This window comes from Periplaneta americana, chromosome 10, assembly GCF_040183065.1.
Source record: "Periplaneta americana isolate PAMFEO1 chromosome 10, P.americana_PAMFEO1_priV1, whole genome shotgun sequence".
NCBI classification, from domain to species: Eukaryota; Metazoa; Arthropoda; class Insecta; order Blattodea; family Blattidae; genus Periplaneta; species Periplaneta americana.
In genome coordinates, this window is record NC_091126.1 from 81,653,047 (window position 1) to 81,672,808 (window position 19,762).

The following is a 19,762-nucleotide window of genomic DNA, read 5'->3' on the forward strand; positions in this document are numbered from 1 at the left end:
GTTACTTATGAATTGAGTTGGCGCGGGTTTGTGCTTGTGTGTACGGTTCGATCAACGATCAGCTACGGTTTCAAACGTTTTGGTTTTTTATTTCTGTTTTTCAAGATGAGTCCAAATAATGGTGCATCGCAAAGAAATACAGTCTCTGTGAGGCTGCTATTACACTATCAAAGTTCTTTGACAAAGAATATTATGATAAAATATTTCATCAAATGTCTTTGATGAAAGATAGGATTTGATGTATATTACACTAGGCTACATAAAATCTTTTAAAATCATTTCAAAAGATTTTATCAAACATAACCTAAAATTAGGAACAAATCTCTCCTACCACTTGTTCCACAAAAATGAACACGAGTTCCGTGGATTTGTTGATACTAATATTTATGCGTTAAGTTTATGATTTGTTTGTACTATTATTTACGCGTTAAGTTTAGAACATCATGAATAAAGAGCAGTATTATGCTTGTTTAGCTGCAATTAGTTCAATTATTACAATATGCATGTTACTGAGAAAGAAATGCTTTTGGGTTAAACTCCTGATCACAGTACAAATATGTGGTCAGGGGTTAAACCATGGATTGCAAAACTTGATAAGAGAGGTATACATCAGAACTTATTGAAAGAGCTACAATGAGAGGACTTGAAGAGTTATACAAATTATTATAAAATATTATTTACTTACAAATGGCTTTTAACGAAAACGCAGGTTTATTGCCGTCCTACATAACCCCGCCATCGGTCCCTATCCTTGCAAGATTAATCTAGTCTCTCTCATCATATCCCACCTTCCGCAAATCCATTTTAATATTATCCTCCCATCTACGTCTCGGCCTCCCTAAAGATCTTTTTCCCTCCGGCCTCCAAACTAACACTATATGCATTTCTGGATTATATTAATATTACATTATAAAAATTATTTATTTACATTTCATTTCCTTCATACTCCGATATTAGAATTTTTGTGGCAGCAACAGTCCAGTTATATTTGCGTTCCGCCATATTTGTTTCAAAGTATAGAAATCTTTTATCAAAGATAACAAGCTGCACTTACATTTAATAAAAGATATTTTATCAAAGGAACTTTTACAAAAGAAAACCCATTACACTGTCATATTTTGTATAATATATATTTTATAAAAAGATCTTTGCAAAAAACTTTGATAGTGTAATAGCAGCCCGGAAAAACTTCATCACAGATACCGGTCGTGAAAGCATACTTTCTAAAATAAAATCTCTCTAGACAAAAAGTAGTGAAGGAGAAAATCGCTACTAGAAAGTTTAAAAATGCAGAGTCGGATGAAAATTTAAAAGTACCATAGGGACAGTTTTTAAACCTGTGTTCGACACCAGTGGAAAATATTTTAATTTTGTACTGTGTCCTGTATGTTCATACCACACGCCAAGCGAAAGCACAACTAATGCGCGCAAGCAGAAAAACAGTAGAATGCAATCAACTGGTGGGATGACGTCACCGCGCTGAGCACTGACAGTGCTGAGCGGTCTGCCAGTCTGCACGACTCTGGCTGGAACTTACGCTAGGAACAGAATGTAAACTGTGTACTCACCACAATCATAACAGATGCTGGAAATGTTTTCCTCATTCTTGAAAGCACAGTTCGACTCTTTTACACTTATTTTCAATCATTTTCACTAATGTTTCTTGCGTAATCGACTGCACATAATTAATTATATTCGTATTAAGTTCATTGATTGTTTTAGGATTATTACTATATACCGCAGATTTTTCAGACTCTCTTTTCGTAATAGCTTTCTTTTAATTCATGAACCACTATAATTTTTAGGGGTACAATAGTTGTTTCAGTTCGCTTCTTACAGCCTTATGTGCTGTCCACTTAGAGATTCCAGCCTCTTGTGCTAATTTGCGCGTTGATTTTGTAGGACTCCGCAACATTATATCCGAGATTTCATCAAGTTTTTCTATCGTTAAAATTATAGGACTGCCACTTCTTGGTGCATCGAGAACTGATCCGGTTCCACGGAATTTATTGATCAAATCACATACAATATCGTGATTAGGACACCTGGAATTTGGAAAACATATACGAAATTTCTGTTTCACATTTTCCGTAAACTTATCACCTTCGCAAAAAACGTATTCCACTAAAAACTCTCTTTCCTCAATAGAAAACATTGTCACCAATAGTCTTTAGCCACCACTCACTCACAATTAGGATGCAATATACCCCGTCTGCCCTCAACTGATACCGTTAGCTAAACAACCCCCCACTTAAAGATGTGTGGCAATGACTCGGCCCGGCTGATGCTACCAACATAATTGCAGTTGCGCGCACATACATTCCGCTGTCTCCAGTGCGGAGAGACTTCCCTGGCGCACTGTTTTACACGAATCTACTGACTCAAAAGTTCACCTCAGACTAAAAACTTATTTCCCCCCTCCATACTCACTGCTGATATAGCCACGGTGCATAAGGCCAGAGAATAGGTCTTGCCTCCTCTACTATACTAGTTAACTTACTCCCACCATAAGGTTCTTTCTATGTGCTACGGCGCACTCATCCATTGGTTTCACGAGATAACGAACGACCTTGACTCGCTGTTTAGATACTTTCACTTCTACTAGTGTACTTATTTTAGATGTTCGTTATTAATTGTCCATTTTGTCATAATAATTGATGACGTCATATTATGGAAGAGGAAAAGAAATAGCATAGCACTGAAAGACCTGAAACTTGATCCGATATCACTACATCACTGAACAACAAATTTTTACTTTTTGTCTTGCTCCGAAATAAAAATAGGCTAATATTAGGCCTACTAATATGTGTGCCCTAAATCTGAATTTAAAATCCAAATTTCTCCATCACGGACCATTTTCCGGGGAAAGTGAATTGAATTTTTTTATGAAACATCTTCCCTTTTCTTTATTTTTCACTGCTACTGATAAAATTACAACAGACTAGGGATTAAAAATGCCTCATAATACTTGAAAAATGTGTACTGGATACAGAAAGGATGTTACGTAGTTTAGAACACAAAAGCACAGCAATAAAAATATGTCATCTGCATAATGAGGAAAGTTTCCCCACGTTCGATGTAGTTCTGTACCCTAGAATTTCCAAGGAAATTTGAGCAAACATTTTTGAAAACGCGTCATACCATTTTTTTCTGTAACGGAAAGTTTTTACTCAATCAATCAATCATAACTTTTCGAATTTGTGAACAAAGAAAAATGCCCACTTTTAATTTGCCTTCACTCAAACTGGTAAACTTTTCTTTTAAATACTTAAAACTACATCCTTATTTGTTCATTGCGTAGACCTCACTTTGAGCTGTTATGAAATTTACTGAATAGAAGGGACCAATATCTGTTTATTTATTAGAAGTACAAAGGAACATGCCAACAACCATAAGAAACCGGAAATGGTCAAACAGTTATAAAATGCATTAGCTTTTGTTTTGGTTTACAACCCCCCAACCAGCGCCAGTTATTTCCTGAGGGAGCGCTCATCGAAAATTGAAATCATAGTATATCTGAAAAACCTTACGTGATGCAAAAGAAAGGGACGCATTTTCGGATTCAGCGCACATCAAACCGTAAGGGACACCCTGTTTTAAGTCGGAGCAAAATTATTGTTGTTCAGTGAATTAACAGTGTTAATATTCAAGCATAACTTGGGTGATGAAATAGATTACAAGCACACGGTAATCAAAATACTGAGAATTTTCTATTGTAGTAGAATCCCGCTAGTTGGAACTAATTGGGACCGGGGCCTGTTTGGATTATCGAAATTTCGGATTTAGCGGGAGACAGGAATGCATGCAAGAAGGTAAATCACTCTTTATCCTCTCCCTATCCTTCACTTTCCACCGCTTCGTCAAGATTATCTGCTCTTCGTCGGAATAAGCTGATAGATTATCATAATAATATAGAAAACAGTTACTAAATCATTCATTAGTGATAAAGTAACTTGTACGTACAATATATTGTACATTTTGGGTTTCTAAATGCCGTAGCATTAAATTGATTTTCAGTTCATATACTCTTTCTTCTTCTTCTTCTTCTTCTTCTTCTTCTTCCTCCTCTCTCTCTCTCTCTCTCTCTCAGCATGTTCGGATTATCCGGTTTCGGACTAACGGAGATTTACAGACAAATCGTGTTTAACCAAGTAAAATGAATCATTATAAGCGCTTATTAAACTATTTGGCGAAAAATTTACTGATTAACTTTCCAACGTATTTACTGTGTTAATATTTAGGAATTTACATGGCGACTAGTTTGGAATTCTTGTTCTTCGTTGTCCAAGGCCTAGTGGAGATATCGCGCTATCTTCTGGCTTCTGTTGTGGCGGGGTGTGTCCATGATTGTGTCGAAAATGTGTGCTTTGAAAGTGAGTGGAATGTACAGGAAGTGTTGAGGGTGTGATTTTGTATGTTTCTAAATTTCATATTGTTCTATTGTGCCAAGTTTCTGGTTTCTTGGCTGGATGTGTAGTATTTTCATGTCGATGTCTATGTTGCTGTAGCTGTGATTGGAGTTTGTGATGTGATCTGCGTAGGATGAATTGTTGTGTAGTTTGGTTATGGCTGTGATATGTTTCTTGTAACGTGTTTGAAATGATCTTCAAGTCTGTCCAATATAGAATTCGTGTTATTTGTGTATTAAATGACTTGTTTTGACATGATTCTTCATTTTTGTATATACACTTTTAAAGACTGGAAAATCATTTCAAACACGTTACAAGGAACATATCACAGCCATAATCAAAGTGTATAACAATTCAACCTACACAAAACACATAACAAACTCCAATCACAGCTACAGCAACAGAGACAACGACATGAAAATACCACAAAAATCACAAACTTGACACAGTAGAACAATATGAAATTTATAAACATACACAAACACACCCACATCACATCCTGAACACTCAACTCAATTTCAAAACACACATCCTTTTTCGACACAATCATGAACACACCCCATCACAACAGGAAACTAGAAGATACCGCAGGATCTCCACCAGGCTTTGGACAATGAAGACTAATACACCGTGTTCCGCTTATAAGTATAACAAAAGAAATAGCTATAACTTCTGAATTAATACAAGTATATAGTTGAAACCAACTGCTACAAAGAATGAAAACTGGGAATTTTTGTTACCTTATGTTCCATAAACCTCAACATGGCTTCCATTGGTGGCACGGGAAATATCCAACCGGTATTCAACCTCGACCCAAGTGTTATGAAGCATCTGTGGTGTAACATTGTTGACAGCAGCATAAATTCTTTCTTGTAAGTCTGCCAAATCACGTACTGGCGTCCTGTAGACCTGGTCCTTAACAAACCCCCACAGGAAAAAATCAGGTGGTGTTAGATCTGGTGATCTGGCAGGCCATGTGATGTACGGTGATCCTCTTCCGATCCATCTTGCAGGGAATTGTTCGTCTAAGAATGTGCGAACCATGTTGGCAAAGTGTGGTGGAGCCCCATCTTGCACATTTCTAACTCGAGTCTGTTTCTCAGATGAGGCAACCTTCCACGTCAGTGGAAAAGTAAACCGACACAATTGTCGCATCTGGGGGTCGGAAAATCCAAGTGTCGTAATTGAACACCAACGGGATTCCCCTAAATGGAATGTTTGGTGTGGGATCATGCGTGACAGAATCATTGGTCCCTATTTCTTTGCTGAAAAGACAGTCACTGCAAACACGTACCTGGATATGTTGCAACTGTATGCTGTGCCACAACTCCCAGATGGAGCAATTTTCCAGCAAGATGGGGCTCCACCACACTTTGCCAACATGGTTCGCACATTCTTAGACGAACAATTCCCTGCAAGATGGATCGGAAGAGGATCACCGTACATCACATGGCCTGCCAGATCACCAGATCTAACACCACCTGATTTTTTCCTGTGGGGGTTTGTTAAGGACCAGGTCTACAGGACGCCAGTACGTGATTTGGCAGACTTACAAGAAAGAATTTATGCTGCTGTCAACAATGTTACACCACAGATGCTTCATAACACTTGGGTCGAGGTTGAATACCGGTTGGATATTTCCCGTGCCACCAATGGAAGCCATGTTGAGGTTTATGGAACATAAGGTAACAAAAATTCCCAGTTTTCATTCTTTGTAGCAGTTGGTTTCAACTATATACTTGTATTAATTCAGAAGTTATAGCTATTTCTTTTGTTATACTTATAAGCGGAACACGGTGTACTTTGAAACAAGTCGCCAGGTAAATTCACAAATATTAATACAGTAAAGAAGTTGGAAAGTTAATCAATGATATATGTTAAAAGTGTATATAGAAAAATGAGGAAAAATTTAAGTTGCAAATCTTCTGTTGTTTTAAAATTGGAGTACCAATTGAGTTAGCGCTCAGGGGAGCTCCGTTTAGAAATTAATAAGTGTTTCAATAATTGACTTGTTAACTATCTGCAGATATAAGAATTTCTCGCTATCCCATGTCATTATATAAAATAATAAGAAATTCCATAAAATTTACAAAGTTAGTTGCAATGCAGATATGTGCTGTAAATGTACTGATTACATTTTAAGTGAAAATTATAACTGACAGGAATCAAGAACACATAGATAAACTAGGTATTTGATGCAGTTTCTGAGCATGTAAATGTTGTACATAATTGTATTCATACTTGCTTTTCGGTATTGGGCTAAAATAGTAATTCTGCGTGAAAGTTTAACGGATCGTTGTCTTACAGTGGTGCCTGATCCTGAAGGCGTGGTACCAGAAGCAGAGGGGCACATCTACATCACGATGCCTCCATGGTAAGTCTGAGATGTTGTGTGTATATGTTTGTATGTTCATAGTATGTCCAGTTTCCTGTTGATTGTGGTTACTTCCTAAATACTGCATCATCCAAAACGTATAACTTAGACGATTGTAAATAATTACAGCATATTAAATGAAAGAAAAGTGTCAACGATCTCTATATACGTTGTTGTTATTGTGCATTAATGTATGTGGGTTAGGTAGTTATATTGGTAACCATAGCACCACTAAATTGATATATTATATTAATAAATAATAATCCGTGGCGCTACAGCCCGTGAAGGGCCTAGACCGACCAGCCGGCTGCTGGCTTCACGCCCACATGCCGAAGCAGAGGTGGATGATCATCCAACCAGAATGGAGGTATCCTGTGGTTAGCACGATGATCCCCCCAGCCGTTATAGCTGGTATTCACAACCGGATTTCGCTACCTATCGTAGCTCCCCAAGTGCATCACGATGCTGGGTGGGCACCGGTCCCATACACTGGCCGACATTTCATGAGAAAATTTCTTCCCCCTTGAGGACTCGAACCAGCGCGCATTCCGTAACGCGAGTCCTAGGCGGGATGCCTTAGACCGCGACGCCACGGCGCGGGACATATTATATTAAGGTATAAAACATTGTATTATGAACGTAAGACCAATTTGAAATTGAGTTCACGGCACCTTCTAAAGCTGATTACGAAAAGGCTGAGTCAATACACCGAAGTGGATCAGATTCTGTATTTGAGAATATTGATGTATTTAATTATATTTATACTTTAATAACAAACGGTCAACATACTAATACACTGTGTCCCACTTACAGGGATCGAGAAATAAGTGTTAATTTCAAGTGTAAATAATGGTTTATTAACACAACTTGATGTAAAAACCCTTCGAGTTTCGGAGAATGCTGAATGCAACTCGATGTGTGCGCCTTGAGTTGCTCTGCAGACATCTAAACGACTGTATTCAACCTCCCATCTAGTGTTCTATAGCATTTATGGAGTCACTAGCGCAGCTGCATTTGTGGTGCGTTGCCTCAGTTCCTCCAAAGTGTTAGCTCTGCCACCTTCGTACACAGCATCCTTCATAAAGCCTCAGAAAAAAAAATCCAAGGGAGTCAGATCCGGTGATCTGATTGGCCAGGCAATGGTTCCTCGTCTTCCGATCCACTTATCCATGTACAACGAACACGGCGTTGTACTCGCGTAACAGATTTTTCTTCTGCTAGTTATATCACACATTTAATTTTCTGTTATGGTGTCCACATGTTAACCATGGCGTGTTCCCATACAAAATGGCGTCAGGCTTGTTTTAGCAAAAAACAAACGAAAGTTACGTATGCAGCTCTTTTCAGACTTTGTTTCGTAAACTTGGACAGTTTCTCTATCTTGTCAGATGTAAATCTCAACGATATCTTCATTTGGTTTTAAGTGGTGAGCATTTATTTCTCGATCCCTCTAAGCGGGACAGGATGTATTTTAATTAATAAAGCTGAATTGTAATGTCTAACTTAAAGAACACTTTGTGATGTAGTAATTTCAACAATAATGTACTCTTTTTTTTTTAATCTTAGTTTCACAATCTCGGCAATATGTATTATCAAGGTTTGATCTTACTATCGGACGTACCGTGGATATAAAAAAAGCCAATTGTGAGAAACTTCTAGCCTACATATACTTTTTGTTTTCGTGAATGAGGCATATAATCGTGTTCTCTAAGCATTTCCGATTTACGTATTTTTATGTGAATGTGATTGCAGATGTGAATAAAAAACATCTTTGTAATGTCTTATCTTTATGCTCACGTGTAGACCATACTTGCTAAGACTAATTACTTAAAAATACTTTTGCACTCAATGTATAATGATACTTTGGATGAAGGAGCACAGAAACAAAAGCTACATTGCTAGTGTATTTGAAGTTTACATTTTTAAATATGTTTCATTCTTGTTTAAATGAGCTCACATACTAATATTATTACTCATCATAAAATAATAAATAATATTAAATGTTGTACTATGTTCTTGTTTGCTGTTAACACTCCAATACTACTCATTTCTGAATAATAAACTGACCACCGAATTTATCTTCACCTTCACTTACAAATAAATACGTGACCAAAAATGGGGAAAAAAAAACAAAACAAAAACAAACATATTCCAACATGATACACAAACCATGACGCTTGAAAATGCAAGTTAGGTTGCAGTTTTTTGTTAGGCGGGCTGCATATCAGAACGATACGATGCATATCTGAAGGTCGTAAGCGATACACTACAATAATTATTATCTTAGAAGATAAGTCTCGCTAGTGTTTGTTAAAACTGTTTTCAAGTGACTAAACAAATGCACATCATTACGATGACATCTATCGTAAAGTATGTGTATTAAGAGACTTGCGCTGCTGGTCTCTTCGCTTATATCGTAAGATAATTGAATCGCTGATTGCAAAAACACCTAAGTCACAAAATACATATTTCGTGAAAACATGAAAAAACATTATATCGGGTTAATGGTTCGGTATAAATATTTATAAACTTAACTGATTATAGAATTCCTTGATCTTGATAATATCCCATTACAAATATGCATATATATATATATATATATATATATATATATATATATATATATATATATTAAGACGTGGATTTTGGTTCTTATTGTAGTCATTTCAAAATAATTGGTAGTTGATATATAAATTGGTTTCAGACTCTACAAATCTTAAAGAAACTTTATATTTCGAAAAAAGTTGGTGAGCTTTTGCATTGTACTAACTACACTTTGTATGTTGCAATATTTTGGACCATGCCTATGTTTATATTATTTATATTTTAAGCAAATGAACATTGATACACCATTATTTTTCTGTTCCAACCCCTTACAATATGCATAATACTGTATGATATTGACATTACGTTTTACATATGCACGGTACAGGGTGCAGCAGAAACAGTGACACATTTTATATATTACATTTCAGCATTAGACGTTCGAACTACATATTATAATTATACACTGTTGCAAAGAACACTTGATAATACCATTCTTTATACGGATCACTTTTTTTTTTTAAATTACCTCAATCAATTGACCATCATTGTTGGCAGTGCAATCTTCGGCACTGACACGCATATTCGCCAAAACCTTAAGTAGAGTTTCTTGTGCTATTATCTCGATTTCGGTAAGAACATTGTTTTTAAATTCCTCAATGTTTGCTCGCCTGTTTGCCTAGACCATCGGTGACCAAAACTCGAACTGCAGTGATTACATGCGACAGAGAACCTATGAAGTAAGATGACGGAGGAAAGATACTTGGCATGAGAACTACAACCAGTGGTGTTTCCTGTACTAGGCAGGCAGGCAGGCAGGCAGGCAGACAGACAGATAGATTTATTGATATTAGTTCACAAAAGCACAAAACTTAATAATTTAACAAAGAGATCTATATACAAAAGTAGTTATACATAATAAATATACAATTTCCTAAACTAATTAATTTATCGCAAATCTCAATAATTTATTGGTTCAAACTTGCACTTACGTCTGGTTGTGTTTCCTGTACTATCAACTTGATCAATCTCGCGTATAAAAATCTCAAGATATGCTTATCAGTAATGTCACTGCTGTCATCAAGAGCCAGTAAATAATATAAGATTTTTTTGCTTCTTTTTTTAACCTTCCTCTTGAATATAATCAGGGATTTTCTAAATTCTTCTCTCGATACTTGGTCGAGAAATTCGTATTTTTTGTAATTAAAAACTTCTTATGGGCAAGTTATTTAAGCTATTTTTATTATTACTTTTTTGAGAAATTCTGTTCTATTAAAAGGCTTTAGAGCACGAGGTATTTCAAACCCCATTAGGTAGCGGATTTCCTTACATTTATTTATGTCATCTTTCTCTTCCTGGCTATGATTTAAGACATATCAATTTCTGGCGTTTAACAGTTCGTTGGCACATAATATTGAATCAGTTTTCTACAATTATTATTAATAAGTGATTAACTAATAAGTAGTTACCCTCATCTAAAGATTAAGAAGATTCAAATTGAGATAAAACCTAATAATTTTGTCCCTCTAGGGCAGTAGTGTCAGAGTTGTAAGCTCCAATACCGGTTGTGGAGCTAGATCGGAGCTTGAACTTGCTTATGTCTGTGGAAACACCGGAGCACGCAACCAGTCTATTGGAGCGCTCCGCTCCGTTTAGTCCCTGTCTGACATCGCTGCTCTAGGGGGAAGATCTAAAAATATCAATATTCATGCCCGTACAGAAGAATTATAGAAACATATACTTAGTAGAGAGTAATAATAATAGTAATAATAAAAATAACAATACATTATTCAGCGTGGCAATTAATGTTTCTATACACCGCTAATTGAACCGTTGAGCAAAGTAAACATACTTATTACATTTTTTCCGACAGAACAACAAACAAGTTCTCCTTCTCATTCTTCATGAAACCACCTCTTATTACTTGTAGAGACAGAGTTTGTAGAGCGAGCGACATGATACCGCCACTGCTTGCCTTCAGTACGTAAATGAAAAACACAGCAGTGTACAGGAAACTCCTCGTACCCGTTTGAATGTCTGTGATTACACGATGTAATCATGGCACCCGCTTTTGTCACCGCTGGCCTAGACTCTGGATTTCAGAAATTCCCGCAGAAAAAATCACAGGCGGATAAATCAGACGAAATTGAAATCTGTCTCATCTGTCATCATCAGATTGTTGACGAAATAGGGGTGTGTTCATGATCTTCAGAAGCTGCATACAGAAGGTTCGACATGACTCTAAATTCATTATCACCTGTTAATTACTGCCGATATTGAGGTGTCGCCGAAACACACCTGTGTACTGTAGTTACAAACTAGGTAACATTGTATATTTATTTATTTATTTATTTATTTATTTATTTATTTATTTATTTATTTATTTATTTATTATTTAATATTTATTATTTATTATTTATTTATTTATATTTCGTCACTACTACAGAACATGTGTTCCAATTACAGTAGGATATATGATTATAACTATAACTAATATGCCACTAGAGTCGACCTGGTTGGCGAGTTGGTATAGCGCTGGCCTTCTATGCCCAAGGTTGCGGGTTTGATCCCGGGCCAGGTCGATGGCATTTAAGTTTTTGTTTAAATGTGACAGGCTCATGTCAGTAGATTTACTGGCATGTAAAAGAACTCCTGCGGGACAAAATTCCGGCACATCCGGCAACGCTGATATAACCTCTGCAGTTGCGAGCGTCGTTAAATAAAAAAAAATTATGCCACTAGAGATTAACATTATCATGAAACTATTGCTATATATATACAAAGTGTCCCATTTATCTTGTGCACCGATTATAACTTTTTTGTTTGGATAGGTATTGGAATTTTTGTTTTATAGCATTATGTTAGAACGAGGGGCTAACATGAGTGTGGAGATTTGGTGCATATAGCTACATTATGGTACAAGATACACGTGAGGTCATCAATTTTTCAAATAGCAGTACATACTTTAATCATGTTACATTTGATTACACATATTAAGACGAGTTCAAAAATGTATCACAATGTCACCTTCCTAATCAATAACAACAGCAAAACTAAAGAAAAACGTAATTCCAATGTGATAATGTTATGCTTTGAGAGTCACAAAAGATGTTCCAAACGGTGACCATTCACATTAATGCACCTTCGAAGGCGTTCCCCGAACGACCGTAAGACTGCCCGGCATGTTGCTGGCTGAATGAACACACAAGCCTGTCGAATGCGTTGCTGCATGTCGTCTGGTGTTGTCAGAATGTTCTGGCACACACTGTCCTTTACAGTTCCTCACAGGAAGAACTAGAGTGGCGACAAATCCGGAGAACATGCTGGCCACTGTACGTGGATTGTGGCGTCGACAGTTGTTGTGGTTTGTTTACATGTTAGACAGCAAACATACAACACACGACGTGTACGGATGTCAGTCGTCTTTCGTTTTGTGTAAGTTAATGCACAAAATAAATGGGGCACCACAACAAACGACACATTCTGATGGCATTCATTTTGTATTTTGTTGTTGTTATTGATTGGGACGGTGACATTGTGATACATTTTTGAACTTGTCTTAATGTGTGTAATCAATGTAACATGATTAAAATATGTAGTGCTATTTGAAAAATTGATGGTCACGTGTATCTTGTACCATAATGTAGTTAAATGCACCAATTGTTACATTCATGTTATCCCCTCGTTCTAACATAACTCTCAAACACAAAAATTCCAATACCTATTGAAACAAAAGTTATAATAGGTGCGCAAGATAAATAGGACATTCTGTATATATAATATACATATATTGTTCTTTGTAACATAACATACACATTTAAATATTTAAGCATAATAAAGTAGAAATCAGCTCTAATAAGTCTTAACAGTACTTAAATTATTGACATTAAGTAATGCTTTACATAACTTTTTCTTGTACATATTGTATTATAACGAAAAGCCTAAATACTGTTTATTTGATAAATGATTGTATGTTCGAAGCAATAATAAAAGTGGAGACATTTTATGAGATTTTGTTTTTGATGTCTGCAAATTAAAGAGACATCGCTTTCTCAAATTTGATTTACCAATATTGAAACTAATCAGCTGTAGAAGATCAGAGAGTTTGTTGGTGAATTTTATTATTAGGCTTTCAATCCATAGCTACGTATCTATAACTGAAAAGGAATACACAGGACTGGTTGAGCCATCATACGTAACAACTTGTAGTATTACGTAGTTCCAAGTTCCACCTTTGTCGACTAATACTAGATAACTTTACAGTTTATATAGCAAAGTTAATTAGCTGATTGAATGTTAAATTGGATTTACTTGCTTCGAAGTTCTCTGAATAAGTTTGGAGTAATTTCGCAAATCTATCTTTGTACGTCTGTGATTCAGCATTGCTATTACTGTAATATACCTGTTGTTTAATGATTGTGTTGGCTTAATTAATTGAATACCCATATATAATCTTAGACAAAAATGACAGCCTGCCATATGCTAAGCCCCTTCGTATGATTTCAGCTGACTCCGTGAGAGCTTAGGTTTACACGTGAGCGAATTTCTTATGCATCACTCCGCCCTGTTTTTCCTTTGTTTTCTTTGTTTGTTCATTTTCTGTCTATTTATAGATAAAGTGCTATAATTAATCTGTACCAAAGATATATTGAAGGGGTAAATTAGGTTCAAATTAAGCACCATTTTCCTAGTCGTGTGAAGCAGGTACAGCCCCAAGTGGAGTTAGACAAATTGACGCTACAGAAGATCGGTCGTTTTTGTGTCTAAGACTATAAAAATCTTTAAAGAGATCAGTATTTTAGGCTTAAACAAAATAATCAGCTGCAATTTAAACTGTCAGACGCCAGTCAAATCTAAAGCATACGCTCTATTTTACTGAATATATTACAGTGGATATGAAGGATAATTTCAATGACTATTTCGTTTATATGACGTCATTCCATTTTCGACCAGTGAAGTGTAATGAAATTTTGAATTTCAACCAATCATAGTCAGACATCGCGATAATTTTTGCAGCTAGATTTATCACTATCAATTTATCGCATGGTCGTTCTTTTGTTTAGTCGGTGTCGCCAACTGTTTCCCCGTAAATCGATGAGCTTGAATCCATTAATATGCATCTACACGGTTAAACTTTTCTTTCAACTTTACGAATGCTAGCAATGAATGCAATATTGATATTTAATATTAATTAATATATTTACTCAGTGAAGATGTTCAAAACGGCGCACCATGTAGACAAAATCTTCTTGATTCTTTCAATATTCTTCCTAGATTGCATGCATACGCGCATGGAAAATTGAATAATGTAAATGCAGCTTTAGTTCCTTTACATACTACAGAGAGAATGCGTTTGTCGAGCAATGGAAAATGCTTTCCTGTAGCACGAAGTAACGATCGAAATAAGACATAATTGACATTGGTCGCATTCCCACAGGTAAACTAACTTAATTTTAGCCCATCAAATTTGTAATTTTAAAGGCATATTGGTTCCTCTAAACAAAAAGAATTATCAGGCTGAATATAGATACATTGTAAATTTAGCACAAATCAATGGCTTTAATAAGAACTTAATTACCAATTTTATAAGAAAACGCTTAAATAAATTTAAAGAAGAAACCAAAACTATTAGCACTTTAATAAGTCCTGTCAAAAATACTAAAACCACCCACTGGAAACCCATGACATTTTTCGGAAATGTATCATACAAATTAGGTAACCTTTTTAGAAAAGAAAAAATTAACGTAGCATTTCGTACCAACAACAAACTTAATAATATAATTCCCAATAACATTCAAAATTACAATAAATTTGCCAATAGCGGTATCTATCTTTTACAATGCAAAATATATTGGCCAAACAAAAAGGAACTTCCGCACGCGTTACAAAGAACACGTCTCTGACCTCAAATTCAATAGGAATAAATCCAAGTTTGCCACGCATCTCATTTCCCTTAATCACGAACTTACCGGCATAGAAGAAGCCCTTCAGGTCTTAAAGACTATTAATAATTATAATTATATCAATGCTGCAGAAGAACTATATATTTGCATTCATTCTAGTAATAATAATGATAGCCCACTACTTAATGAACAATACCCAAACTCAAATAACCCGCTGTTTAAGATCATGCGCAAGTGACTTTCATCCATCCACTAGTCTTGCCAGGTATACAGTTTTCGTCATACGCTACCACTTAATGTAAAGCTGAGTCGTGTCGCCGACCTCATGGATTCAAGACGCTTTTCCATCTTTTTGTAAGTATTGGTTTAGAAGTTTTAAATAATATCTAAATACTTCTAAATACACTTTCATTCTATCCTTACAATTTACAGGATTTTTCCTGCTTTCCATAACCGGCCACACGACCGACCTGTTTGTAGCATCGTTAAATCTTGTCATGAAAGCTGTACCTGCAATGACGGAAGAGTTGCGCCGTTCTCTTGGATCACACACGCCCCTTTCAACATAGTGTTTCTACATACATCGTGGTGTCTTTTTGCTGGTTCTATTCTCTGTTTTTAGTATATTACATTTTTAACTTCTGTTTTAACCTTATATACCAAGTGTTCACTTATCATAACATGTTCTGTTTGACATACACGACCTGAAGTTGCCAATCAAAATTGGCGAAAACGTTTGTTTTTAAACCTGTTTAAATGTTGTTATAACATGTTTTATTGTGTTTTTATGTAAAGTATTGACTGAATAGAACTCTTTTATCAATTATCATCAAATTTGTATTACGTGAATGAAATTAAACAATTAATAGAAAATCAGATGTTCAAATGTATGTAAGATCAGCGCATATGAAACCCAAAGATCTTGTATAGTATTATATACAAGGTCTTTGAACAAACTGCCTTCCGTATGGCGTAATAAAATTTGCGTTTTAATTATCTGTACAGAGATGGTGTAGCAACATATGTCTCGCTATTGTGTGAATACATAAGCATTACTAGCTGTCTCCACACATATTAAGCTACATACAGTAGTTCATAGTTCTCGGTGCAGTGTATAATATAACGATGAAGTACTAAATAAAGTGCGAAATCCTACTTCCACATCTACATCTTCATCTTCTAAATCCATGTCCATTGTAAGCTATCTAAGAAGATAACACTTCTTCATTCAGATTTGATAACTGCGTTTTCAACAATTCGTCATTTAATTAATGTATTAATCAGGTTACTTGTAATTATATTATAAAATGTTTAAATTAAATTATGACTTCAGTAGATAATTAAAATGTATTTCTGTTAGAATAAGAGAAGAGCGCAGTATATTTGTAATTAACATTGTAAAACCTGTATTTCGCTTTTCTCAATTGGCATTAGTTAATAACATCCAATTTATTTATTGCAGTAATCGATATTCATCTATTTCAACTTCACAATATCTGAATAGGTTAAGTATTCGTAAATATACAATTATTAATATTTTGTGAGCGAATTTTAGGGATACATTATTTACATTCTTATTTTATTCACGAAATAGTCCTAATAAATGTCACTCGAGGTCTGAGATTTCCCAGATATTACAATGGAATATTAAGATTAAGCATGTTATATATAAGTGCCAAATAACACTAATAAATAGTAGGGATGTACACACTTATCGTACAAGGGAACATCACTCAACTTCCAAACAATTTATAGGTCTACATCATTCGAAAGATCATCCTGAAACATGTTGAAATATCTAATATTACATACTGCGATGCACTAATGAACGAGCTAGAGAGAGTTTTATTCTATGTCAGTGATTTTCTTCAATTTCCCTACTTTCCAGTTTGTGCGGTAACTGCGGTTGCTTCATTTTATTTACCTCTTGATATTCCTCTTCCTCACGATTGTAATTTCATCAGTTTGCTCATTCGTACCTCGTGTCCATTTCTTCAGATCTCCTCTGTTCTTTTTCATATTGATGTTCTCGCTTCTTCATATTTAATCCAAATATTGGGTGATATTCATTTGCCTTACAGAATTCTACGTCATAGAATTTCCCATTGATTTTTAATTTGTCTTCATATCATTTTGTAAAGTGTCATTTGCTCTTGCCGCCTTCATGAAAGGGAGCAGTAGATTCCTTTTACAGACGTGGATAAATTATTAGACTAAATTAATTATATGTGCAACAAAGCTGTATTTATCGGAAGAAGTAATGAACAAAAATGTATTTTGCACAGAAATAATGAACAGAACATTGAGTCTGGAGGTTTCTAATATGTTGTGAACATTCCCTTATTCTTTACTAACACGTTGATTTTGTCAGGGATGCTGGAAACCAAAGTTTGACACTTTCTTTGATTATCAGCATCATTTAGCCAGATATCGGACAGTGCTTAAATGAGTCTATGTTTTGTAGTAAGCCTCTTTTTGTTCACTTTCTTCTTCAGTATAGACCACATAATATATTCAATTTCGTTCATGTCCAGTCTTCTTGCAGGCCATGGGAGAACAGACTGTTGAATATCTTCTGCAGTATATAATTAAAACACCAGTAGTACCAACACAGCCAGACAAAATATACGTAACCATTGGAAAAAATATACTATAAGATGTAAACAATCATATTTGCAACAATAGGGACTCTGTGAATTATACTGATAGTTGATATGACGAATTATATTATGTTTCCAAGAAAAACGTTTTAGTCTAATAATTTGTCCACGTCTGTACATCTGATCTCGTAGCTCAGGTCTTTTCCAACTCTCATTCCCGTTCCTCGCACTCTGTGTAAGTTTCTTAATATTTTTTCTTTGGTTACTATATTTGAGAATATTATCACAATAGGCCTTTTACATCCTAATCCGATTCAATAAGTCTCCTCGATGTCTTCTGCTCTTACTTCCAGTTTGAAGATCTCGTGGCATACTCTGGTCCACACCTGTGGAATAACGGTTAGCGAGTCTGGCCATGAAACCAGTTGGCCCGGGTTCGATTCCCGGTCGGGGCAATTTACCTGGTTGAGGTTTTTCCGGGGTTTTCCCTCAACCCTATACGAGCAAATGCTGGGTAACTTTCAGTGCTGGACCCCGGACTCACTTCACCGGCATTATCACCATCTCATTCAGACGCTAAATAACCTAAGATTTGATAAAGCGTCGTAAAATAACCTACTAAAAAAAGCATACTCTGCGTACTGCCTCCCCGGTTTCTGTTGCGAATTCACGACCCTTTTTCTCTACTCCGAAGAATAACAATGTTCTTTTTCTTTGACTTATCTCGTATTGCTTAATTTTTCTTTTCATTTGTTCTATTTCTTGTCTCAACACTTCGATCTTCTCACTGTGTCCCCACTATGCTTATCTTAACCCTTTCAATCTCCTGTCTGCCGTCACTTCATTCATTATTATTTGTTCTTTCTTCATTATTTAGATCTCCTATACTGAGCAGACTGTCAATCACCTGTCACTTATATTTTGTGCCAGTTCGAATTCCGATCTTCGCTTAACCTCTGTTTAGTTGGGCTAGTCGGTATTAATCCAGCTAGAAGAGTTAAAGTAGCGGAGATGGGGGTCTCCTCTATCCAATGGAATTACGTTTGACCTGGTGGGCGCGAAGATTGAATATGTATGTTGTGTTGTATGAAGCAGTGTAGGGAGCGAGCGGCGACGACAAGCATTGTACTGCCTAAACCAGAGATGTAAAAATGTGACTCGTGGAGTGATTTCCCCTCATTACTCCTCCTACCGAATTAGATGCGCGCGATGGAATTGAGGGAGGATCGTGTGGCTTTGACATAAACAACACATCTCTCAGCGTCACATCAGTGCAGCGGAGGGGTGTAATTCTTCACGCACGATTTCTCCTCATTTACATCCCTGGTCTAAACGTAGCGAGGAGAGGTTACATACATTGAACTTAATGAGGAAACACAAGTCTACGTTAAGCAAAGGTTTAAACAATTTATACATCACTTTGGAAATGTAATTATAGAACGTATTAAAACTGCTAATTTTACATAGCCTACTGCTATTATATTGAGAGCGTGTGGGTGGGTGATCGGTGGTGGGAGGGGGAATTTTAAACACATTACAATGAATGCGTATGAAATTCTCGAAATCAAACACGTACTCACCAATAATGTGACAGTTCCTGCTTATCCGCCTTCAACAAATTCAATCTCCTGTGCATGATATAATTGGTACGTCGAACTATTTGTTACTTGATTCCTGGAGGCCCCACAGAAATAAGAATTTAGTACGGGAAATATTGTCATCTAATAACTTTGAACCTGAAAAATTAAGACTTTATATTATCATTCCTGCAAAAACAACCTGAGAACTGTAACGAGTAGATATTTTTTTCCGAAAACAATGGACCGGCATACATGTGATTTTGTAGTGTTAAATATCATTGATGTGAACTTGCAACGACGTAACAATATTCTCAAAAGCATGTTACTGATCTGCAATCAAGAATGTTCGCTG

General features: G+C 35.9%; 1 protein-coding gene across 3 annotated transcripts in view; it reads left to right on the plus strand.

The window, feature by feature from the left end:
• Positions 1-19,762, plus strand: part of LOC138707830 (serine-rich adhesin for platelets-like) — a 1,123,723-nt gene that overhangs the window by 670,279 nt on the left and 433,682 nt on the right. For all 3 annotated transcript variants that reach the window (XM_069837793.1, XM_069837794.1, XM_069837795.1), the window contains one exon: positions 6,717-6,783. In XM_069837793.1, coding sequence (XP_069693894.1) covers positions 6,717-6,783 — 67 coding nt within the window. The remainder of the gene's footprint in view (positions 1-6,716; positions 6,784-19,762) is intronic.